Raw genomic sequence first — 24,465 nt, forward strand, 5'->3', positions numbered from 1 at the left:
TAGCTGGTCTCAGAATCGGAAATATAACAGGGATTAGAAGGTCTTCCCTAGTGACTCAGTGCTAAAGAATCTGCCTGCCAATCCAGGAGACACGTGTTTGACCCTTGGTCTGGGAAAATCCCACATGCCCACATGTGGGGCAGCTAAACCCGTGTGCCACAAATGTTGAACCTGTGCTCTAGAGCCAGGAAACTGCAACTACTGAGCCTATGCACCTCAACTGCTGAGGCCCCAATGCTCTAGAGCCTGCGCTCTGCAAAAAGAGAAGCTGGACTGCAACTGGAGAGTAGCCCCCCTTGGCGCAACTAGAGAGAAGCCTCCACAGCAATGAAGACCCAGTGCAGCCAGATAAATACAAACTTTTTAAAAAGAGGAATTGAATTTAAGGGATATTCTCCATTGCTGAGATAGAGGGAGCCTCATGCCTAGGACCTGAGACCGTCCTCTAGGAGCTGAGAGTGTTTGTACTAGGGCGATGGGGACCTCAGGCTTATAACTTCAAGGACCTGAATTTTGTGAGCTAGAGAATGGGTGTTGTTTTAAGTCACTAAATTTGTCATAGTGTGGCAAAAGTAGAAAATGAATACAGATGCTTTGTACCTGATAGGTTGAATAAACTGCTCCTTTGTTTATTTTTTAAAATTCAAATAAAATTAAAATCCATGAGCAAGCACACAGATCTTAAGTATATAATTTGATTTTTGGTAACTGTACACGCCCATGTGATCATCACCTGAATTGAGATGTAGAATGTTTCCATTACCCCCAGGCGCCCTCATGTGCACCTTTGTAGTTGATTCTACCCTCTAAGGCGAATTCTCACACCATTGAGTGCATGCATGCATATGCACCAAGTCGCTTCAGTCGTGTCTGCCTCTTTGGGACCCTATGAACAGTAGCCCACCAGGCTCCTCTGACCATGGGATTCTCTAGGCAAGAACACCAGAGTGGGTTGTCATGTCCTCCTCCAGGGGATCTTCCTGACCCAGGGATCGAACCCTTGTCTCTTACATGTCCTGCATTGGTGGTTGGGTTCTTTATACCACTAGCACCACCTGGGAAGTCCAAGGCCATCAATTAAAAAAATAATAAAGTATTTATTTACTTATTTTTGGCTGATCTTCATTGCTTCACAGGCTTTTCTCTAGTTGCGGAGAGTGAGGGCTGTCTCTCTAGTTGTGGTGGGTGGGCTTCTCATTGCGGTCGCTTCTCTTGTTGCAGAGCACAGGCTCAGTAGTTGAGGCAGATGGACTTAGTTGCTCCATGGCATGTGGGATCTTCTTGGACCAGGGAATCAACCAGTGGCCCCTGCAGTGGAAGGTGGATTCTTTACCGCCAGGGAAGCCCCCTGGGTACTGATTTTAGTGCTGCTTCCAGTGGTCTTGGGAACAAGGCACCACAGCAGAGGACCAGGGGAAATCAGGGGGTGAGGAGGGGAAAGACAGCACATGTTCCAATTGCTTGGAAGTGAAGGAGAAATGAGAAGACAGGCTAATTCTTGGTGGAATTAATAAAGGAAGGTTATCCTGATTGGAAGAGCTCTGATTCTCTGAGGGGCAGAAAAAGGGACAGGGAACAAGAAGGTGGGACGTGCTGGAGAGATTCCTATACACCTGAGCCCATGGAGACTGTGGGAGTGAACGCTGGATCAGGCGTGGGACGCACTGGAGCCATCTGCGTGGGCAGTGCGGTGTGTCCTTAGTGAAGAGCCCAGCAGACCTTTTACTCATGAAATCATCTTCTCTCCTTCTCCCCTCAGAGGAGGACAGGCAGGTCCTTCCAGGCAGGTTGCAGCAGTGACCTGTGGCTCTAGGTGGACGCAGTTTCTCAGCAGGTGTGCACATGAATTTATCGAGCTCTCGGATCCCAGGATCAAATACCTCTGGACTTAGAAACAGGCTCACTCTGACTCCCTGTTGAGCAATTCTATTTCTTCTGCCTGTAAAGAAGGCAATACAGAAAGCAGTACCAACTGCGAGGCAGCATGTTGATACCTGATATACAATATTTATTATAAATATAGAGCAATTTTTACAAATCATTCAGAAGTGGCCTTAGCCAGGCAAAATTAAATTACACAGAAGTGCTTGCATGAGGGGAGGTGTACACAGTCTGTGTCAGGTGAGGAAAGCCTGAAAGAGTTACCTGAGTACAGAGCGCTCCCAGCCACCCTTCTCTGGCGGGCCAGTTCCACACAGCAGGAGGTCCATCATGAAGGTGGAATAAAGCCTTTCTCTCGGCAGCCCAAGGAGGCCCCATCTGTGCAGAAGGCTGGTGGGGAGCAGGCGCACCTCTCCTCCTCCTGTCCTCCCTTTCTATGCGTCCCATGCACCCCATGGGAGAAGAATTCCAGAGGCTCTTCAAGAAACCCAGGGCTGAATCATAATCTGCAGCTTATATCCTAAGGAGCATGTGCACCACTGCGGCTTCCTGGACTGTAAACAATGCTAACAGTGCAAGGGGCCGTGCTCCCTTCAGGGCGCTCCTGCTTCTCAAGAAGGCGTCCTGAGAAGGTAAGCGGGGCAGACGGACTGAACAGGCACAGGCTGGAACACGGAAGAGAAGGGGGTTGATGACTGGCCTGAGATGTCTAGAAATGGAGTGAGACCCATTTCTGGCTGTGCCCCTGACACGAAAGGCTTGGGGAGCTCATGGCCAGAGGGACATGAGGGGCTTTGGTAGGTTCTTCCCCCTAAAGTGGTCAGATTGGCTTATGCAGAAAATTAAACATAATTTTCTTTCACATAAACAAGCAGTTACAAAAATTAAAATGGCAGAATGTCTCAGAAGGAAGGGAAAAAACAACCAATACCCCCAAATTGTACATTCTTTGACCATTATTTAAATAATCTCTGCAGGGTAATTTTCTGAGTCCTTTCCCCAATCCCAGCAGATTGTATCTGGTAAGAGCTGACTGCCCCATAAACTGATGACCCCTCAATCTCTGGGCATTGCCTTGAATAAAGCCCATAGCATTATTAAAACAGTATGTGCTTTTTTTTTTTTTTGCAGTTTCCATCAAGATACACTTATGAACACTGAGAAGTTGTTTTCTAGTTACTTCTAGTGGGTTCTCTGAAGGCATGCTTTCAAAGGTTTAGATGGTATTCTAGCTAAGTAGTAAGTTGCTTAGTCCCTGATCCTGCAGGTAGACAACCCTGAAAGTGGACAAAGGTGTAGAACTTCCCAGCTCAGAGCTGGTCATGTATGTGTCTTCCTGTGAATGGTGGGTTCACACTGGGCTTGAGAGTGCAGAAGCTCTTCCTTTTCCTTCTCCTTGCTCTTCTTTTCTGGCACAGGCATTTCAGTGGATAAGACATAATTCTCCAGGTTATGGCAAATTCAAGTTAGACTCCAGTAGGACAGGACTGAGGTGGGAAGGAATGAACGTGTTCTGAATACACAAATTTACAACTGGTCTAGGTCAGCAAATGGGGAGGGGCAGAGGTTCTGGCAACTTTCTCCCAAGGTCCGCTTTGCTAGATTTCAATGACCAAGGAGTTTTGGTTTCCTACAGACCTCCTCATGGATGTACCTTTTCAGCTGCTGACACTGAAGGAAGGGGCTGTGACCAGGCAGCCTGGAGGAGCCTCATTAAGGGTCGAAGGGGCCGGGGGAAGACTCTCTTCTCATTTTCCCTGAGGGCAGAGGGATCTCCTGGCGATGGGGATGACAAGCTTGGAGTAAGTCAACAGTGCAACAAGCAGGACAGGTTCCTTTACTGTTTTTTCACTTCTGAATAAATGGTTTCTGTATGTGTTGGAGATGGGGAGGCTGAAGTTGCTTTATTTTTTAATTCCTGGGCATTGAAGTTCAGGGAGGAATATTCAACTTCATCAACCTGAAAGGCATGAGCAGCAGTCAGTTAAATCAGCATCCATCATAGGCCAGACCCTCACCTTGTCCAGGGTGACTCAGCACCCCATGCTCTTACCACTTTGAAACTTTTAGCTTCAGAAAAGGGCTTTTATTACCTATTTTCTCTGCTTAGTAACATCCTATTGAATAATCATTAGAACATTATGATTATGGAATTCTACAATGGAATATGATGGCATCGCAATAAGAATAAATAGACAATAAAGGCACACAACCATATGAATGAATCTTGCAAAACAATTTTTTTTTTTTTTTTTTGGTCGCCTCTGTCAGCCTGCCAGCTTCTGTTCCTCTCCTATCAGTGTAAGGAAATCAAGCTCATAAGGTAGGAACTGTGGCGAAACAGGGACGAGCCGCCATCTTGGTAAAGGAGAAGAGGCTACGCTTCGCAAAACAATTTTGAATGAAAGAAGCCAGACCCATGTACACAGTGTGTTTTTCATAATCAGGTAAAAGTAATCTAATGCCTTGGAAGTGAAGATAGTCCTTACTCTTCGGAGGGAAGTAACTGGAGCGTTGTGTGTGTGTGTGTGTGTTGAGGGGGGTTGATTTTTAAAAAATGTTTACATAGTTTTACATAGTTTACATACTGTTTACATAGATATGAACAACTTGTGGAAACTTACTGTTAAAATTATTAAGTTGGTCAAGAAGCTCATTCAGGTTTTTCCATAAGATCTCACGAAAAAACTCGAACAAACTTTGGTCAACCTAATACTTATGATTGAAGCATTTTTCAGTTTATATGTATATTCTGTTGAAGATTAAGATGAGAAAAATTCAGTAAAAGTATTAGAAGGTAAAGGAATCAAGACCTCAGGTCTCTAAGATTGGAAATGATCATTTGTCAGTAAGAGCAGAGTCAGACTGGAGGCAGAAGAGGGAGAATGATCTAGTGCCTTTCTTGCTCTGGCCACTGTGCTGAGTGCTTTACCTTTGTTATGTCTTTTAATTCCTTGACCTCCTCTGTGAAGTAGGCAGCACACCCATTTTACAGAGGATTCAGCTGACGCTCTACGAGGTTGAGTCCATGGTCCCAGCCAGGATGGAGTCCAGTGAGGTGGACTCGTGGGAGTAATGCTTCTTTGTTGCTGCAGTGAGGAACTTTGACCCAAACTTGATTTCACATTTGTGTCTATGAGACTAACCCATTCTACTCAGAGATATTTCCATGAGAAAAGGAGCCAGTGAAACTGGCTGTGCTTACCTTTCCAGGTGAACTGTCAGAGTGACCTTGACCTGGGGAAATGAAAGAAAGTCATCAACCCATGAAAATGCAGAGTTGCCTTATGGCCTCAGAACAGGCTGTTCCTAAGCTGATGTGACTTCTAGTGAAGGAGGTGGCAGGTGGTGGGCGGGTTGGGGGCCCATGGTTAAGACTTAAGGATTTCGCCCTCAGTCTGTGGTCCAGACCCCAGTGCATTAGACCGAGGTGGTGGTGGGGCAGGGTGGGGGTGTTGAGGGGAGGCCTCAGTGCACTTCTGAAGATTTCTGCCAGTTCACAAGGCCTGAGTTTTGCCCAGGTGTGTCTCACAGGTGTGTGTCTCGGCAGCAGGCTCCAGAGGCAGGAGGGGCTGAAGCCCACAGCACCCAGAGCAGCAGAGACAGGGAAAGTCTCACGTAGGAGATGCCCGCATCCATAACAGAGGCAGGAGGGGGAAGGAGGCAGGATGAGGAAAGGGCTCCTGGAAGCTCGGCCATCTCACGGCTGCCTGGCTTCTGTGGCCTCAGAGGGGCCATGTCTCCAGGGACTCTTACATGACTAGGAAGGGTGTGAGGACCTGTGCCAGACTGAGGGTGGGGACTGAGATCACCTCTCATATTTCAGAAGGTAGGGATTCCCTGGTCGGTCAGGGCACGTGGTGGAACAAACCAGCTCTCACTGAGTGAGTGGCTCTACTTACTGTGGTTGTGATCTGAGGATTTGTGCTCTGTGAGATCGCGCTGGTCACTTGCCCTAAATAAATATCAGACACAGTGACTACTATTCCCAGGCACAGGATCTTTGCTCCTTGAATTAGGAAGCGCAACGTCGGCATGATTCCCTGGGGCTCCTCCATGTTCATTTTTACCTTGGTTGGTCCTCTTTCCTCCTAGGACCTCTGTCTTCGATCTACCCATTGCCCCTTCTCATGTTTACTCCTCTCTGGTTTACTGGCTCTTCAGAACATTTACGGCCATTCATCTCAACTGCTTCTATTTCTACCCAGACATCTTTTCCCTTTTGTAGGTAGATGCTGGTTATTTCTCACTTTATTTATTGCCCAGGAGGCCTTGGGTTGTTCCTGCTTTTCTTAGGTTCTCTTCCAGTCCTATCCCTCCCTCCTCCTGCTCTTGTGGTCGACAGAGCACAGGACTCCCTTCCTCCTGCTCCTCCTTTCATGTCCTCATTAGTTTTCCTTCTTGGACCTTGGTTTCCCTGCCTGGGACAGAGGAACACAATTGGCTCTGCCCCCTCTAAACCAGATGGAGGTGGGAATAGCCATGTCCAAGAGAGAGGGGGGTACAGGAAACATGAAGACCAGGGAAGAGGAGACCCATAAGAATCAGTGCCGAGAAGCAGGAAGACTGAGAAGCAGACCTAGGCCAGAGACAGAGACGAAGTCTCCTTCCCTCTCCCAAGCAGGGCAGTCAGCCTCAGAGAAAGTGGAACAAGAGGAAAGGCGGCATACCCTCTAGTACTTATGACGTACACAAAATACACCAGGGCTCCTATCAGAGCCACCCCAGCCATGGCTCCAATCACGATACCGACAATGGCACCAGCTGAGAGGTCAGAGGAGCTTTCTGGTGTCAATTTATCTGTTGTGGAAAGAAAAGAGAAGAATGAACAAATGAAGGCGACATTATTTTACAGTGGGAGAGGCTCTGGGAAATAACTCAATATGAAATAGTCTCTACTTGTTCCTTCAAGGTATAAACTTTCTGTGGAAGGTTGCTGTGAGGTGACTAACCGACTATATCCTTGTGATTTTTTTTCCTCTCTGATTGTATTTCTAGGTTAGTGACCACGTTCCTCAATTCCAACCTGGCTTTTCTGCACTCATATTTTTGTAGTCTTTGGAAATGTAAGAAGGACTGATGATGGTTATTTTTGTATGTTATAACTTCCCATCTTTTCATGGTTACATCTTTATCTGGGTACCAGGTATGGCTGCCATGAATATGCACCTGTTAGGTGTCTTATGAAAGTGTTAGTTCCTCAGTCATGTCTGACTCATTGTGACCCCATGTAGCCTGCCAGGCTCCTCTGTCCACGGGATTTCCCAGGCAAGAATACTGGAGTGGGTTGCCATTTCTTTCTCCTGGGGATCTTCCCGACCTGGGGATCTTCCTGACCCAGGGATTGAACCCAGGTCTCCTACATTGCAGGCAGATACTTTACCATCTGAGCCATAGGAGGTGTCTTATGGTGGGGACTTAACTGATGGAAGGCCCTCTGAATTCACTACCCCTTTGCACAGAGACCATCCTTCACACAGGTTTCCAGCAGGAATATGAACTCAATCCCAATTCTGTGAGAAATAAATTTTTTGTGTGATGGATGACTTATAATTCAAGGGCTCCTTGCCAGCTTTGCAGATATTCTCTTAGAACTGCACTGCAGCCTGAAACTTCCTCCTTCCTAAGGATCACTTGCATCCTGGTCTGAGGACCCTCCCAGGCTCCTCCACTCCTGCCTCACTTTCCTTCACAGGCATTTGCCGCAATGAATGTTTTAGATGTCTAATCCTATCTTGGCTGCATCTCACGGAATGAAAACTATCATACTAGACATGAAACCTTGTACTCAGCCGCCCTGTTTCCTCTCTTCCATATTTAGTAAGTAACATGTTCCTGTGGATCTTTATGCTTTCCTTCCCCAAATATATAACACCTTTTGTCTCTTTCTTCTTTTTTACTTCAGTGGTCCTCACTGTTCAACTCAAGACTGAAAATTAATGCTAATGTTAGCTATTGTTATGATGTATATACTCTGTACCAGGCTCTGTGCTATATATTTCCCAAATATCTCATTTCATATAATAACCCTGTCAGATAGACATTATTTCCATTTTATAGATGGAAAATCTGAGATTTACAGTGGTGGAAAACCTAAAGCCATATGGCTAATGAGATGTGGATCTAAAGTCAAGTAGTCTTAGAAAGACCTGACTTTATATAGCCTAATGAAGTCGAGAAGATCCCCTGGAGAAGGAAATGGCAACCCACTCCAGTATTCTTGCCTGGGAAATCCCAGGGACAGTGGAGCCTGGCGAGCTATAGTCCATGGGGCCTCAAAGAGTTGGACAGGACTTAGTAACTAAACAGCAGCAACAACAATGATAATAGTAATAATTATAGCAGCTAAAGTTTTTGGAAAATTTTCCCTGTGTGGGTATTTTGCTAAGGGTTTAGTTGAATATTACATTAAATCTGTGGGAAAATGCCATAAAGAAGGTTCTTTTATTGCAGTTCTCACTTGAGGAATCTGAGGCTCAGAGAAGTTAAGAATCTTGTGCAAGAATTTATAATTGTAAATGCTTATATTAAAAAAAGATCTCAAATCAACAACCTAAATTTACAACTTAAGGGACAAGAAAAAAAGCTAAACCCAAAGCTAGCAGAAGGAAGGAAATAATTATAATTAGAATGGAGATAAATAAATTAGAGGATGGAGAAACAGTAGATAGAATCAGTAAAACCAGTATTTTGTTCTTCAAAAAGATTAACAAAATTGACAAATCTTTAACTAGATTGACTAAGAAAAAAAGAGAAGATTCAAATTTTTAAAATCAGAAATGAATGTGGAATCATTACTACTAATTCTACAAAAATAATATAAAGTATAAGAGTACTAGGAATAATCCTATGCCAACACATTGGATAACTTCTGTGAAATGAACAAATTCCTGGAAACATGAGAGCTACCAAGATGTAATCATAAAGAAATAGAATATATGACTAGACATATAAAGTAAGGAGGTTAAATAAATAAAATCATTTGACAAAAAACTAACCTTTTATGATACAACACTCAAAACTGGGAAAAAAAGGAAACCAACTCAACGTAACAAAGGCCATATATAAAAACCCCACAGCTAACATCATCCTAAATGGTGAAAGAGTGAAAATTTATTTTCTGAGATCAGGAGCATGACAACAATGCCTGCTTTTTCCAATTCTATTCAAAATAGTATTGGACATACTAGCCAGAGCAATTAGGCAAGAAAAAGAACTAAAAGACATCCAAATTGCAAAAGAAGAATAAAATTATTTCTGTTTGGCGATGACATGACCTTATATGTAGAAAATGATAAAGATTTCCCAGAAAACTGTTAGAACTAATAAACAAATTCATCCAAGTTGAAGGATACTAAATTAACATGTAAAGATCAGTTGCTTTTACATACAATAAAATATTCAAAAACTCCAGGAGTTGGTGATGGACAGGGAGGCCTGGCGTGCTGTGATTCATGGGGTCGCAAAGAGTCGGACACGACTGAGCGACTGATCTGATCTGATCACTCATAAATGGAATCTAATTGTAAAAAGTGATACAAATGAACTAATTTACAAAACTCAAACAGACTCAACATATTTAGAAGACAAACTTATAGTTACCAAAGGGGAAATGTGTGTGTGTGGGAATAAATGAGGAGCATGGGGTTAACATATAGATACTGCTGCTGCTACTGCTAAGTTGCTTCAGTCGTGTCCGACTCTGTGCGACCCCATAGATGGCAGCCCACCAGGCTCCCCCGTCCCTGGTATTCTCCAGGCAAGAACACTATACATACTACTATATATAAAATAGATAACCAACAAGGACCTACTCTATAGCATGGGGAGCTCTACTTAATATTCTGTAATAATCTATATGGCTAAAGAGTCTGAAAAAGAATGTATATATGTATATGTAAAACTGAATCACTTTATTATACACCTGAAACTGACACGGCATTGTAAAATATACTCCAATAAATTAAAAAAACAAAAACAGACAAACGGCCAATAAGCACATGAAAAGATGCTCAACACCGACTCTTTGCGACCCCATAGACTGTAGCCTACCAGGATCCTCTGTCCATGGGATTCTCCAGGCAAGAATACTGGAGTGGGTTGCCATTTCCTTCTCCAGGGGATCTTCCCGACCCAGGGATTGAAATCGGGTCTCCCGCATTGCAGGTAGACGCTTTACCCTGTGAACCACCAGGGAAGCCCCACCAGTAATTCAGTTCAGTTCAGTTCAGTCGCTCAGTCGTGTCCGACTTTTTGCGACCCCATGAATCCCAGCACGCCAGGCCTCCCTGTCCATCACCAACTCCCGGAGTTCACCCACTCACATCCATCAAGTCAGTGATGCCATCCAGCCATCTCATCCTCTGTCATCCCCTTCTCCTCCTGCCCCCAATCCCTCCCAGCATCAGAGTCTTTTCCAATGAGTCAGCTCTTCCCATGGGGTGGCCAAAGTACTGGAGTTTCAGCTTTAGCATCATTCCTTCCAAAGAAATCCCAGGGCTGATCTCCTTCAGAATGGACTGGTGGAATCTCCTTGCAGTCCAAGGGACTCTCAAGAGTCTTCTCCAACACCACAGTTCAAAAGCATCAATTCTTCGGCGCTCAGCCTTCTTCACAGTCCAACTCTCACATCCATACATGACCACAGGAAAAACCATAGCCTTGACTAGACGAACCTTTGTTGGCAAGGTAATGTCTCTGCTTTTGAATATGTTATCTAGGTTGGTCATAACTTTCCTTCCAAGGAGTAAGTGTCTTTTAATTTCATGGCTGCAGTCACCATCTGTAGTGATTTTGGAGCCCAGAAAAGTAAAGTCTGACACTGTTTCCACTGTTTCCCCATCTATTTCCCATGAAGTGATGGGACCGGATGCCATGATCTTCGTTTTCTGAATGTTGAGCTTTAAGCCAACTTTTTCACTCTCCACTTTCACTTTCATCAAGATGCTTTTGAGTTCCTCTTCACTTTCTGCCATAAGGGTGGTGTCATCTGCATATCTGAGGTTATTGATATTTCTCCTGGCAATCTTGATTCCAGCTTGTGTTTCTTCCACTCCAGCGTTTCTCATGATGTATTCTGCATATAAGTTAAATAAGCAGGGTGACAATATACAGCCTTGACGTACTTCTTTTCCTATTTGGAACCAGTCTGTTGTTCCATGTCCACTTCTAACTGTCTTCCTGATCTGCATACAAATTTCTCAAGAGGCAGATCAGGTGGTCTGGTATTCCCATCTCTTTCAGAATTTTCCACAGTTTACTGTGATCCACACAGTCAAAGACTTTGGCATAGTCAATAAGGCAGAAATAGATGTTTTTCTGGAACTCTCTTGCTTTTTCCATGATCCAGCAGATGTTGGCAATTTGATCTCTGGTTCCTCGGCCTTTCCTAAAACCAGCTTGAACATCTGGAAGTTCATGGTTCACATATTGCTGAAGCCTGGCTTGGAGAATTTTGAGCATTACTTTTACTAGCGTGTGAGATGAGTGTAATTGTGTGATAGTTTGAGCATTCTTTGGCATTGCCTTTCTTTGGGATTGGAATGAAAACTGACCTTTTCCAGTCCTGTGGCCACTGCTGAGTTTTCCAGATTTGCTGGCATATTGAGTGCAGCACTTTAGCAGCAGCATCTTTCAGGATTTGAAATGGCTCAACTGGAATTCCATCACCTCCACTAGCTTTGTTCGTAGTGATGTTTTCTAAGGCCCACTTGACTTCACATTCCAGGATGTCTGGCTCTAGGTCAGTGATCACACCATCGTGATTATCTGGGTCGTGAAGATCTTTTTTGTACAGTTCTTCTGTGCATTCTTACCATCTCTTCTTAATATCTTCTGCTTCTGTTAGGTCCATACCATTTCTGTCCTTTATCCAGCCCATCTTTGCATGAAATGTTCCCTTGGTATCTCTAATTTTCTTGAAGAGATTTCTAGTCTTTCCCATTCTGTTGTTTTCCTCTATTTCTTTGCACTGATCGCTGAGGGAGGCTTTCTTATCTCTTCTTGCTGTTCTTTGAAACTCTGCATTCAGATGCTTATATCTTTCCTTTTCTCCTTTGCTTTTCTCTTCTCTTCTTTTCACAGCTATTTGTAAGGCCTCCCCAGACAGCCATTTTGCTTTTTTGCATTTCTTTTGCATGGGGATGGTCTTGATCCCTTTCTCCTGTACAATGTCACGAACCTCAGTCCATAGTTCATCAGGCACTCTGTCTATCAGATCTAGGCCCTTAAATCTATTTCTCCCTTCCACTGTATAATCATAAGGGATTTGATTTAGGTCATACCTGAATGATCTAGTGGTTTTCCCTACTTTCTTCAATTTAAGTCTGAATTTGGCAATAACGAGTTCATGATCTGAGCCACAGTCAGCTCCTGGTCTAACCCTAACCACCAGTAATTAGGGGAATGCAAATCGAAACCACAGTGAGATATCACTTCTTACCCTTTAGAATGGTTATGGGAAAAAAAAAAAAGCAAACAGAAACAAGAAGTGTTTGCAAGGATGTGTAAAAATGGAAACTTGTGCATTGCTGGTGAGAATGCAAATGGTACAACCACCGTGGAAAACTACATGGCCGTTCATCAAACAGTTGGACAAACAACTGCCATTTGATCCAGTGACTCCACTTCTGGTTGTGTGCCCAAAAGATTGAAAGCAGGAACTTCCCTGGTGCTCCAGTGGTTAAGAATCTACCTTCTAATGCAGGGGACATGGGTTCAATCCTTGGTCAGGGAACTAAGGTCCCAGATGCTTCAGAGCAGCTAAGCCCGTGTGCCACAACAGGAGAATCCATGTGCCACAGCAAGAGAGGCCATCGCGCTGCAACTAAAGAAAGCCTGCACACCACAAAGAAGAGCCCGCATGCTGCAATTAAGACCCAGTGCAGCCAAAATAAAAAAGAGCAAAAGCAGTGACTGAACAGATACTTATACACCCATTCATGGTAGCATATTCACAACAGCCAAAAGGGGGAAGCAGTTTAAAAGACAATCAACTTATGAATGATAAAATGTTGTATATACATACAAGGGAATATACTTCAGCCTTTCAAAGGAATGACATTCAGATATATGCTATAATATGGATGGGACGTTGAAGACATAATGCTAATAAGTGAAATAAATCAGATGCAAAGAGATAATTATAATATATGGTTCCACTACTTTGGCCATCTGATGCAAAGAGCCAACTCACTGGAAAAGACCCTGATGCTGGGAGGAGGGCAGGAGGAGAAGGGGATGACAGAGGATGAAATGGATGGATGGCATCATCGAACTCAATGGACATGAGTTTAAGCAATCTCTGGGAGATGGTGAAGGACAGGGAAGCCTGGTATGCTACAGTCCACGAGGTTGCAAAGAGCTGGACATGACTGAGCAACTGAGCTATAACATGATTCCACTTATACAAAATAAGTATCATAATCAAATTCATAGAGACAAAGAAAGTAGAATGGTGTTGGCCAGGGTTTGAGGTGGGGGACTTCTAGAAGTTATTGTTTAAGGAGTACAGAGTTTTTAATAAGATGAAAAAGTTCTAAATGGATAGTGGCAATGTGAATGTACTTAATGCTACTGAGCTGCAGTCTTAAAAATGGCTAAAATTATATATTTTATGTACTTTTAACATTAAAAATGGAGAAGGAAATGGCAACCCACTCCAGTGTTCTTGCCTGGAGAATGCCAGGGACGGAGGAGCCTGGTGGGCTGCCATCTATGGGGTCGCACAGAGTCGGACACGACTGAAGCGACTTAGCAGCAGTAGCAGCATGTTAAAAAAATGGTAACAGGAGAAAAAAAATACAACGAATCTTGTGAAAGTTACACTAAAATGCTAAACCCAGGAGAAGAAACTGTATTTGATTTAGAGATTGAGCTGTTTTTCATTCTGCCACCTGTTTACTATGTGCGTGTATTCAGTTGCTCAGTTGTGTCTGACCCTTTGCAACCCCATGGGCTGTAGTCCGACAGGCTCCTCTGTCCATGGGATTTCCCAGGCAAGAATACTGGAGTGGGTTGCCATTTCCTCCTCCAGGGGATCTTCCCGACCCAGGGATCGAACCTTCATCTCCTGCATTGCAGGCGGATTCTTTACCACTGAGCCATCTCAGAAGATCTGTAGTGGTCTCATTTGATATTCTGCCCACCGTGACCTCTCTCCATTTTGCGCATGATTGTTAGAATGATCTGCCCAGAAAGATATAGCATAAAGCAAATGGTCACTTACATTTCACATGCAGGCTGAGGGGGTCGCTTCTGCTGGAGTTGCCCCTGTTGGAGACCTCACACTGATAATCCCCGGCGTCCTGTCTGCTGACGGGGTTTATGGTGAGGGTGCTGTTGTCTGAGGACAGTGTCATCCTCTGTGCAAGGAGGAGACTCCGGCCTTTGAAGAACCAGCGTATGGAAATCCCAGTCTCATCTGTGAGGCAGGTCAGGACCACGGGGCCCTCATGTTCTATGACTGTGGTGTTGCTGGCTTGGAGGGAGGGCTGTGCCACTGGGTCTGTGGAGAGACAGGGGTGACTGCTGAGAGTGGGTCAGGGGCCTGGGCCTTGCTCCCTCTCAGAGATCTCAGCCAGCCCCGGGCCCCAGTGACCTCTGTAAAGGTGACCCAGAGGATGGCCCTGAGTCTATGATCAAGGTATGGAGTCGCTCTTCATTGATGATCTGTAAGGAGAGGACTGTGCCTCCTCTCTGACTCCCAGGTACCCTGGGACGACCCCTGACCGGTCTCCCTGGACATCTCTGTAGGATCAGCACCGGGACCCTCTTCTCAGCCCATATGTCTAACATCCTCATCATCGAGTGGAGTTTTTTTTTTTTTTTAATTAACTTTCCTTGACTTTTTCCCACAGTTTTCTTTGACTATAAAAAAATTCAGGGACTTCCCTGGTGGTCCAGTGGCTAAGACATCACACTCCCAATGCAAGGGGCCCGGGTTTGATCCTTGGTCCGGGAACTAGATCCCACATCCTGAAACTAAGAGTTTTCGTGCCACAACTAGAAGATCTCACATGCCGCAACTAAGACCCAGTGCAGCCAAATAAGTAAATAAAAATACATAAATTGAAAAAAATTCAGTCCCCAATATGTAAAATAGCTAGCTAGTGGGAAGTTGCTGTATAAAACAGGGAGCTCAGCCTGGTGCTCTGTGACAACCTGGGTGGGGGATGGGGGTTGGTAGGGAGACCGAAGAAAGAGGGGACCTTATGTATACTAACGGCCAGTGCACATCGTTGTATGGCAGAAACCGGCACAACATTGTAAAGCAATTATCCTCCAGTTAAAAAAAAAATCAAGTCCCATTCTTTATTTACACTTCCGTGAAGGCAGGCCCACCAGCTCTGTGTATCTCTGGGGCCAAGGGGACTTTCCATAAAGTGGGGGAGGCATTCACTTTCTGTTACATAATTTCTAATGGCCCAACTCAGTCTTCCTGGACTGTGTAGAAGAGTTAAATATCTCTCAGCCAGGGACAGTCTTGTTTTACAGTTTCCCAACAATAACTACCCCTTCATTTTCACTCATCCTGAATCTGAGACATTAACCTGTTTCTCCCATCACAGGCTGGTGACCCTGAGCCTCTCAAGACAGAGCAGTCCATCCCCTCCCAGTCTTGGCTCAAGGCTGGGCCTGCCTGGGCTTGCCTGGGCCAGGAAGTCATGGCCAGCCTGGGTGTCCAAAGGTGAGGGTCCATGCACTTGGACCTGAGAGGGATGGGTACGGCCTGGCTTCTGGCACTGTAGATTCAGCCAGGAGGCCTGGACCACGTAGGAACAGAGGTTACTCACAGAGGACATTCAGGGTGAATGGGTCACTGCGGCTGACACTCACTGGGTTCCAGGCTTCGCATACATAGGGTCCTGTGTCATTCCTTGTCACATTGAACACAGTGAGAGTCCTTTTGTCCTCGGACAGTTCCAGCCTGGTGCTGTTGGGGAGGCTCTGATTGTTGATCCACCACATGTAGGAGGTGTTCTGGGTCTCAGGTCCACATGTTAACACCACAGTGTCCTGGTGCTCCCAGGGGTTGGAGTTGTTGCTGGTGATGACGGGTCTGGGTAGCACCGCTGTGCAGATAACAGAGAGAACATTGGCCCTTTTATATACTGGGTTCCTCTAAAAGCATTTTCAATCAGGGTTGCCATCTTTCTCCTCTCAGCCAGACTGAGCCCTTAAAGAATAAGGCAGGTCTGTGTATCACGAGACAAATGCATGAACATCTGAGCTCAGAGAGTGTGAAGCCATCTGCTCTTATGTCTGGAAGAAGCACAGACTTCCCCAAGTATCAGTCAAGTATTAGAGTTTGATAGCAGAGTCCCAGGCCTGCGAGTCTGGGACCACTTGCTTCCTCTTTTAGTTTTTCACTGACCAGGTGACTGCCTGCCTGGCCCTGGGGTGCTCACCTGGACTGTGCAGGTCCTGAGTCCCTTCAAGCTGCACAGACCTACATTGCCTGATGGAGACATGTCTTCACCGTCTCCTCAATTCCCAAGGTTTCCTAGAGATGGGTAACAATGGGCCTTCCCCTAGTCCTTAAACCCCAAGAAGACTGGGCAGCACAGCCTGGAACTGGGTGTTGGAGCAGAAATAACACACGGGGATGTCCCTGGTGGCTCAGTGGTAAAGAATCCGCCTGCCAGTGCAGGAGACATGGGTTTGATCCCTGATACGGGAAGATCCCACATGCCATGGGGCAACTAAGCCCGTGCTCCACAACTACTGAGCCTGGCCTCTAGTACCTGGGTGCTGCAACCACTGAGGCCCATGCACCCTAGAGCCCATGCCCCGCAACAAGAGAAGCCGCCACAGTGAGAAGCCTGTGTACTGCAACGAAGCATAGCCCCCACTCCCTGCAGCTAGAGAAAGCTCGTGTGCAGCAGTGAAGACCCAGCAGAGCCACAAATACATAAATAAATGGACATTAAAGTTTAAAGAAAAAGAGGACAGAATGAATCAGAGGGCAAGTCTGAGTCTCTGTTTTATAAAAGGGAGGAATGATCTAAATGAGCAGAAATGATAATGTGCTCAGTTGTTCAGTCTTGTCCGACTCTTTGCAATCCCATGGACTGCAGCCCCCCAGGCTCCTCTGTCCATGGGATTCTCTAGGCAAAAACACTGGAGTGGGTTGCCATGCCCTCCTCCAGGGGACCTTCCCAACCGGGGGGCTAAACCCAGGTCTCCTGTATCGTAGGCAGATTCTTTACTGTCGGAGCCAGCAAGGAAGCCCAGAAATGATACGTGTTCTATTAATAAAGTTAGAGGAAGAGGTCCCTCTCACCAGTTTCCACAGCAAATTAGGCAAATGGGAAGGGGGCCCACCACAGGCGTGTGGCATGCTTTTTTTTTTTTTTTCTGCCTCAGAAAACACAACTAAGTGTTTGATCAAATTTGTCTGAACTGGGCAAAGGCTAAGTGAAAAGACAGTGGCTCGGGCCCCTCATCGTCGGAGGACATCCCACCCTATGATAAAGGTGACATCTTGAGGACACATGGGCGATGAAGTAGGCAGTAAAGCAACCAGATGGCACAGGTGTGTCAGTCCCATCCTGGGAAGGTCTCGGGAACCCCTGAGAGGAACGGGAGGGTCACATCAGGACAAGGTTGTGAGTCACAAGTCAAAGAGGTGAAGTGAGCCCGTGAGCCCCTGGGGACTGCAGACCTGTCTTTCTGCCTTTGGTTTCCTGCTTGAGTCATGTTAGGGAATAGATCAGTGAGGGGGGCTACATATCCTTGTCACGTGGCGTGATTCCACTGGCTGGCACCATGGGGGGAAAGACCCCTGGACCAAGGCAAAGCTGAAGCTCATTCTCCTGGTGACCTGGGGAAAGTGGCTTATGTTGGAGCCCCACAGAGGCTGCTGCTCCCAGATTTCTGAGTCCTTTACTATCGCCTGGGGGAGGGTTGTGCCTGGCCACAAGCCAGGATGGGAACAGGGCAGTCAGTTATTTGGGGAAATATTTGTGGAAGGCTTAAGGGTTTGGGGTGGGGGTGCTTCCCCAGTGGCTCAGCTGGTAAAGAACCTGTCTGCCAATGCAGGAAACGTGAGAAACATGAGTTCGGGAAGATTCCCTGGAGAAGGAAATGGCAACCTGCTCCAGTATTCTTGCCTGGAGAGTTCCACGGACAGAGGAACCTGGCAGGCTACAGCCCATCAGGTCACAAGAGTCAGATATGACTGAGCAACTAACACTTTCACTTTCACTTGCCAGTATTCTTGCCTGAAAAAATTCTATGGACAGAAGAGCCTTGTGAGCTTCCACAGGCCATAAGGTTGCAAAGAGTCAGACAAGGTTGCAAAGAGTCAGACATGACTAAGTGAATGAACAAGCGTGGGGTTCAGGGGCTTCCTCAGCGGCTCAGCTGGGAAAGAACCTGCCTGCCAATGCAGGAGATGCAAGAGACGTGAGTTTGGCCCTCGAGTTGGGAAGATTCCCTGAAGGAAATGGCAACTGGCTCCAGTGTTCTTATCTGGAAAATTCCATGGACAGAGGAGCAAACAGTCAAACGTGACTGAGAGTGCACGCACGAATCTAAGGGCGGGGTGCTGTGCAGAGCAGGGCCAGTCCCGGCTGAAATGAAGGAGGAAGGTAAAAGACATGGAAAGAGCAGAGAGTGAGAAATGTCCGTTTACAAGCAACTTCAAAGCAGGGGTTTCAAGTGACTTCAAACATCCAGAGGTCCAAGAGCCCCACCACTGCCCAGAAGCAGGACCCCTGCTCCCAACCCCTGGAAACCCTCCCACGGCGGAGCAGCCCCACAGTCACCATGAGACTCGGCTCCCAGTGCGCTTTAGGGGCAGGTGGTCAGAGGATGAAACACGGCTCCCCTCCCTGGAGAGACAGGCGCAGGCATGGCCAGAGCCTCCTAGGACTCTGCATCCAGATTCCAGCGCCTGAAGAGATCACAGATCATTCATCCGTCCTTATTCCTTCCGCCCTTCCCTCCCCAAAGAGACACGGAGAGCCTGTTGCCTGTCAGGCCCTGCGCTGGCTGCAGGTATAGACTGGGGAGTGAGGAACTGAGTCCTTTCCATTTCACTCCAGTGGGAGTGACACCCAGCACCTCCAGTAACCAGCAAGTAAATGATCTCTGCTTCACTCAGCGCAAGGAGCTTGTCCATCGGCTAACTAAGGAGGGGAGGCCTGGACATTCCTGTCACTGATTTGATTGTTGATGCAGGTAATTTGCAAGAATACTGGACTGGGTTGCCATACCCTCTTCCAGGGCATTTTCCTGACCCCGTGATTGAACCCGTGTCTCTTACATCTCCTGTATTGGCAGGTGGGTTCTTTACCACTAGAGGCCACCTGGGAAGCTCTAGTTCCAGAGTAAACGGGATGAATTGTCCATTTCCCTTGACTTTTCACACTAGAATCTCCCTCTAGTTGATGATGCCCAAGAAGAAAGGATCTGAACCAACACTTGGTTTCTGAGTTCCTAGAATAAGGCCCCTGGGAGGGAGGAGAGGGTGGGGCTGTGATGTTGGCCCGACCCTTCCACACATATTTCCCCCGACTGGCCTCTCATGGTCTGTGTGACTCTGATTCACTGACTATAGCTCCCTGTGTTTTACTGAGCTTGTCTTCAGTAAAACAGAATAAATGGTAAATGGTGTCAGGAGCACCATGTTGTCTGTGTATTAACCTTAAATCATTAATTATTAGCTGGTCTAAAGCTGGACATAGAAACTGTGTCTAGGGACTTCCTGGTAGTCCAGTGGTTAAGAATCTGCCCTGCCATGCTAGAGATGTGGGTTCCACTGGTTTCGGAACTAAGATCCCACAGGCCTCAGAGTAACTAAGTGGAGCAACAAAGCCCACAAACCACAACGAAAGATCCTGTATGATGTAATGAAGACCCGATGCAGCCTAATAAATAAATAAATAAATATTTTTTTTTAAAAGAAAACCCTGCCTCTCCTATTATTTGCGTCCACAGGAGAGGGCTCTCTGGGCTGCCCGCTGTGGGATGAGGAGCTGCCGGGAGCGTCTTCTCTCCTCTGGTCCTTCTTGGGGACGTTGACCTTCCTCTGGAGTCTCCTCTGACCCCCAGGGGGTCAGCTAACGGCGTGGGGACCCAGCCTAGCCTGCTCTCCATGCTGAGTCTCAGGGGAAGGACTGGACTCTACCCCTGCTCAGATGCGGCTCTTGGGGCAGAGCCCTGGCTGGTGACCTGCTGAGAAACCTTGGCCTCAGGGATCTGGGGAATCATCCACCCCAGTCAGCCCCGCCTGGGAGGCCAGCACCCACCAGCGGCACAGGTTCCCCATGGTCGCTGGAGCCGGGACCCTGGGACGGTGTCTGGGAGGGGCTTCCCCGTGGGCCTGAGCTTCTCTATGAGGATCCCTCAGGCCAGGGCCCTGCTGGTCCTGCAGGGTCTTCCTCAGGGTCATGGTCGCAGGGAGGGAGCCAGGGGGGCTGGACTGAGAGTGCTTTCCCTCTGCTGAGTCCCTCCCATCAGACCGTCCTCCTCTCTGCAGTGTCTGTAGGGTCCAGATCCCCTGAGTGGAATTCGGACCCTTTGGAGTTTGTCTCGATAGTGTGCACTCTGCACTAAATGTTCAAACCCCAACACGGGACATAATGCAGAGGGAGACGGAGGCGCCATCCGGGTCGGTCAGTCCTGCCAGTGTGAGCAGAATGCACCTCACCCAACACCCCGAGGGCAGAGAGGAAGCACTCACGGAGTACGTGGACGTGTCCAGTTGGTTCTTCTGTCTGTAAATCATCCTTTGTAACGAGCAGCATGTAGGATCCTGTGTCTTTCTGGGTGACGCTCTGGATCAGCAGGGTTCCGTTGGGGTAAAGTGTCTCCCGTCCACTGTGTGCAGGCCCTTTGGTAGTTAAATTAGTGGCTACCCTATATGATGCGATTAGCTGGCTGTTGTCTACCCTTTCTCCTCTGTACCAGGAATAGCCTAGAGGATTCTTTGTCACGTTGTGGGCAAGCAGAAGAACATCCGAACCTTCTGCAGCAAGGGGGCACCGTTTCAATAGTGGGCTGGGCAGTGGTGGGCGGGGTCCAGAAAGTTAAGAGTGAGACTAGGAGGGAAGAGAGAGAAACCAGTTAATATTGTGACCTGTGTGGGGGATGGGGAAATGGTGCCCCGGGTCCTGAGCAGGTCTCTTCATCCCTCAGCCTTAGTGTGGGTGTGTGTGCACGTGTGTGTGTGCATGTATGTGTGTGTGTGGTTCAAGGTCAGCAGCATCAGCCCCATCACTTCAGCCCCTCTGGGCTCATTTTTCCTGTTTCCCCTGCTGTCTGCCTAGCTCACTCCCTTGCTGCCCTCACACACCTGCTCACACTCAGGGCCTGTTGGAAGATGCCCCTCCTCCTGACCAGCTGCTGTAAAGACCCTCCGTGCTCACTTGCTGACCCTTCCCGCTCCCTTTCCTGCGTGACGCCTGCAGCACCTGCCAGCACGCTCTCGATCTCTCTGCTTGTCTGTCTTCCTCCCCACAGAGCGTGGACTCCGTGAGGGGAGGGGCTTGTCTGATGCTGCTTGAAACCCAGGGCCAGGACCAGGCTCCAGACATTAGTACCTGGGGATGAAGGAAGGAGAGTTCCCAGGAATTCCACAGCCTGGTTTTTATTTGTCAGTTTCTAAGAGTGCCGGGTAAGGACAGTATTTAGTGTTCCAGTTCAGTGTTTTTCTGTAGTGACACCCCGACATAAATTATTATTATCGTCATCAGTCTTCAACAATTACTGCTCAGTGAAGAATAACTGATAAAACCTACAGCAGTTGAGTCTTCCCGCCCCTCACCAGCTCTAGTTCATGGAGAGTCTCCTGTGGCTGAGCCCCCCACCATCCCCTGCTCCCCTGTCCTCTGCCCTCAGATCTGAACAGAAGCCCTCTGTCCCCTCTCAGAGCCCTGTCTCCCCCAGAGACCCCACCCAGTCTCTTGTTCTCTCTGAAAACTGTCTCTGCCCACTCCCTGAAAATTGTCCTGTCTCACCTGCCAGCAGGAGCCTGTTCCAGGGGATGCACCGTCTGCGGGAAGGGCCTGAGGGGCTCCCCATGGTGCCTGCTGTCTGCTGTGTCCCTCTGTGAGGAGAACTTCTGCTCCAAGCTCACAAGCTCTGTAGTCTGTTGTGTGAGCTCAGCTGTCCTTCCCCCTCTGTGCTGGGCCTGCCCCGGGGCAGGAGCACTTCGCTGAGTCACGTGGCCAGTCCCACGGGGCGGGGTCTCTGCCCAGAGCCCACACTCTCCCCTCCCCTCTCATTCCCGCCTGCCTTCTCTCTTCTTCGTTCTTCCCTTTCTGTTACATTTCATTTGCCTGCGAACCGCTGCTGTTTCTGCCTTTTGCAGTTTGACTTCTCACCCTAAACACGCACACACGTACACAATTTCCCCCATTGGTGGAGAGAGCACCAGCCTGGGGCTCAGTGTCCTGGGCGTTCCCCCATAGGTCTCATTTGGGGGGTGCACAGTCAACCTCCCCGCTTCCACAGTCTCCACTCTCATCTTCCCCTTCTGGCTTTCCCCTTCAGAGCAGGAGCCTGAGGGGTGGGGAGGAGGTGCATCAGAAACTCTTGTCACAGGGACATTATCCCCACGGTGCATGGGAATCACCTGTGGAGCTTCATGAAGACTTTGAACCCCCAGGAGGCACCTAAGAAAAGCTGCTTCAACAGCCGCAGAGGTTACATGGTTGTCCAGCGTGGCTGAGACTCCAGAATGTGGGGTGGGAGCAGCCTCTCCCAAATGTCTATGCACAGGGAGGGTCTGCAGATCCTATTAAAATTCAGAGCCTGACTCAGCAGGTGTGGGGTGGACATGGGAGTCTGCATCTAACAAGCTCTCAGGTGATGCTGACCATACTGGACTGTGGGGCACACTTTCAATAGCAAGGCTGATGGTGACAAGTCAACTGAGAGGCCCACCCACCCCCCAGTGTCCGCCTCTGCTGTGTTCTAGTCTGGGGTCTGTCAGCATGACACAGAGACCCTGGGGTCTCCAAACCAGGATATTATTTCCCTTTGTAATATTGGGGGCTTCCCTGGTGGCTCAGCTGGTAAAGAATCCATTTGCAATGCAGGAGACCAGGATTCAATCCCCGGGTGGGGAAGATTCCTTGGAGGAGGGCATAGCAACCCACTCCAGTATTCTTGCCTGGAGAATCCCATGGACAGAGGAGCCTGGCGGGCCACAGTCCATGGGGTCGCAAAGAGTCAGACACGACTGTCACGTTGAGGGTCTTCCCAGGGTTCTCAAAGGCTGTGAGAAGGTTGTGTTCTATTCCCACCGGAAGGCTCCAGAAAAGGACTGAGGGGCTGGAAAGAGGGTGTGAGTAACACCTGGTGAGAGGGATCCTCCTTCTTTCTCCTTGGGGGTCTAGTGGGGCCACCGCTTCCAGGGACACACACTGAAGACCTGAAGGAATAGTAGTTCCTAATGGTGTGAAGTGGGCCCACTCCTGGCTGGATGGAGGAGGTGATGGAGTCCAGTGTCGGGGGGCGAGGAGGACTGTGAACTGAGGTGACACCGGTGAGGGTCCGACTCTGCTGGGCCGAGGGAGATCTGAGGACCTTGGGGAGACTCGAGGCTGTGGAGTAACTCTGCTGCCCTCTGGTGGACAAGGGAGGAAATGCAGCAGTCCCCACACCACGCTGTTCTGCCTAACATCCTGCGCGCGGCCTTTCTCTAGTTGTGGTGCGTGGGCTTCTCATTGTGGTGGCTTCTCTTGTTGCGGAGTTCCGTGCCTGAAGTTCCTTATTATTATAAAAAATGATATTTTTTTTCTACTTCTGGTTGCGCTGGGTCTTTGTGGCCGCACTCAGGTTTTCTCTAGTTGCCGTGAGCAGGGGCTGCTCTTCGGTGCGGTGCACATTGCCGTGGCTTCTCCTGTTGTGGAGAACAGGCTCTAGGGCATGCGGGCTTCCGTAGTTGTGGCTCTAGGGCTCAGTAGCTGTAACACATAAGCTTAGATGCTCTGAGGCGTGTGGGAGCTTTCCAGGGCCAGGGATCAAACCCGTGTCTCCTGCACTGGTGGGTGGATTCCCAACCTCTGCACCACCAAGGCAGCCATGGATGGTAGTTTGGGCCGAGACATTTGCTTGCAGAGAAGGCAGATCTGTATCCAGAGTACCTGCCTGTCCCAGTAAGAACAGAATGCTGCCCTTTTATCACGGAGATGGTTCACTGTAATCAGCCTGCCACCAGGTAACTGGCTGATCACCCTGGGGAGCAGTGCCCTACCTGAGGCCCGGCGGGTCTGGGGGCTGGCAGACTGGGCCCTCAGTGGTGGCTGTAGCCAGGTCAGCCTTGGTGAGTGGAAGTCCGTGTTGCTGAGTCCACTTATGACTCCCATCCTCGCCGCCGTGGCCACTACATTCGTGAGCCCACCAGTCGAAGGCAGGGGTAGCTGGGGGAAGAGGCTGATTGGGGCTTCCCTGGTGGTCCTGCCGTTGAAAATCCGCCTGCCAGTGCAGGGGATGTGGGTTTGATCCCTGGTCTAGGGAGATCCCATGCCACAGGGGCAACTAAGCCCGTGTGCCACAACTACTGACCCTGGGCTCTAGAGCCCACGGGCTGCAACTGCTGGAGACCGTGCACCCTAGAGCTTGTGCTCTGCA

The 24,465-nt window shown here is 48.2% G+C and overlaps 1 protein-coding gene across 1 annotated transcript; it reads right to left on the reverse strand.

Annotated features, from left to right (window-relative positions):
* Window positions 1-1,987: 1,987 nt before the first annotated feature.
* LOC102267365 (carcinoembryonic antigen-related cell adhesion molecule 1-like) lies at window positions 1,988-22,035 on the reverse strand. The gene is given in 10 exon segments (XM_070387651.1): window positions 1,988-3,841; window positions 5,087-5,118; window positions 5,784-5,836; window positions 6,552-6,681; window positions 14,108-14,386; window positions 15,675-15,953; window positions 20,570-20,862; window positions 20,864-20,927; window positions 21,300-21,428; window positions 21,846-22,035. Coding segments are annotated over 10 exon segments (1,446 nt in total). The 5' UTR covers window positions 21,910-22,035; the 3' UTR covers window positions 1,988-3,718.
* Window positions 22,036-24,465: the final 2,430 nt, after the last annotated feature.

The sequence above is a fragment of the Bos mutus genome, chromosome 18 (genome assembly GCF_027580195.1).
Source record: "Bos mutus isolate GX-2022 chromosome 18, NWIPB_WYAK_1.1, whole genome shotgun sequence".
Classification (NCBI taxonomy): Eukaryota; Metazoa; Chordata; class Mammalia; order Artiodactyla; family Bovidae; genus Bos; species Bos mutus.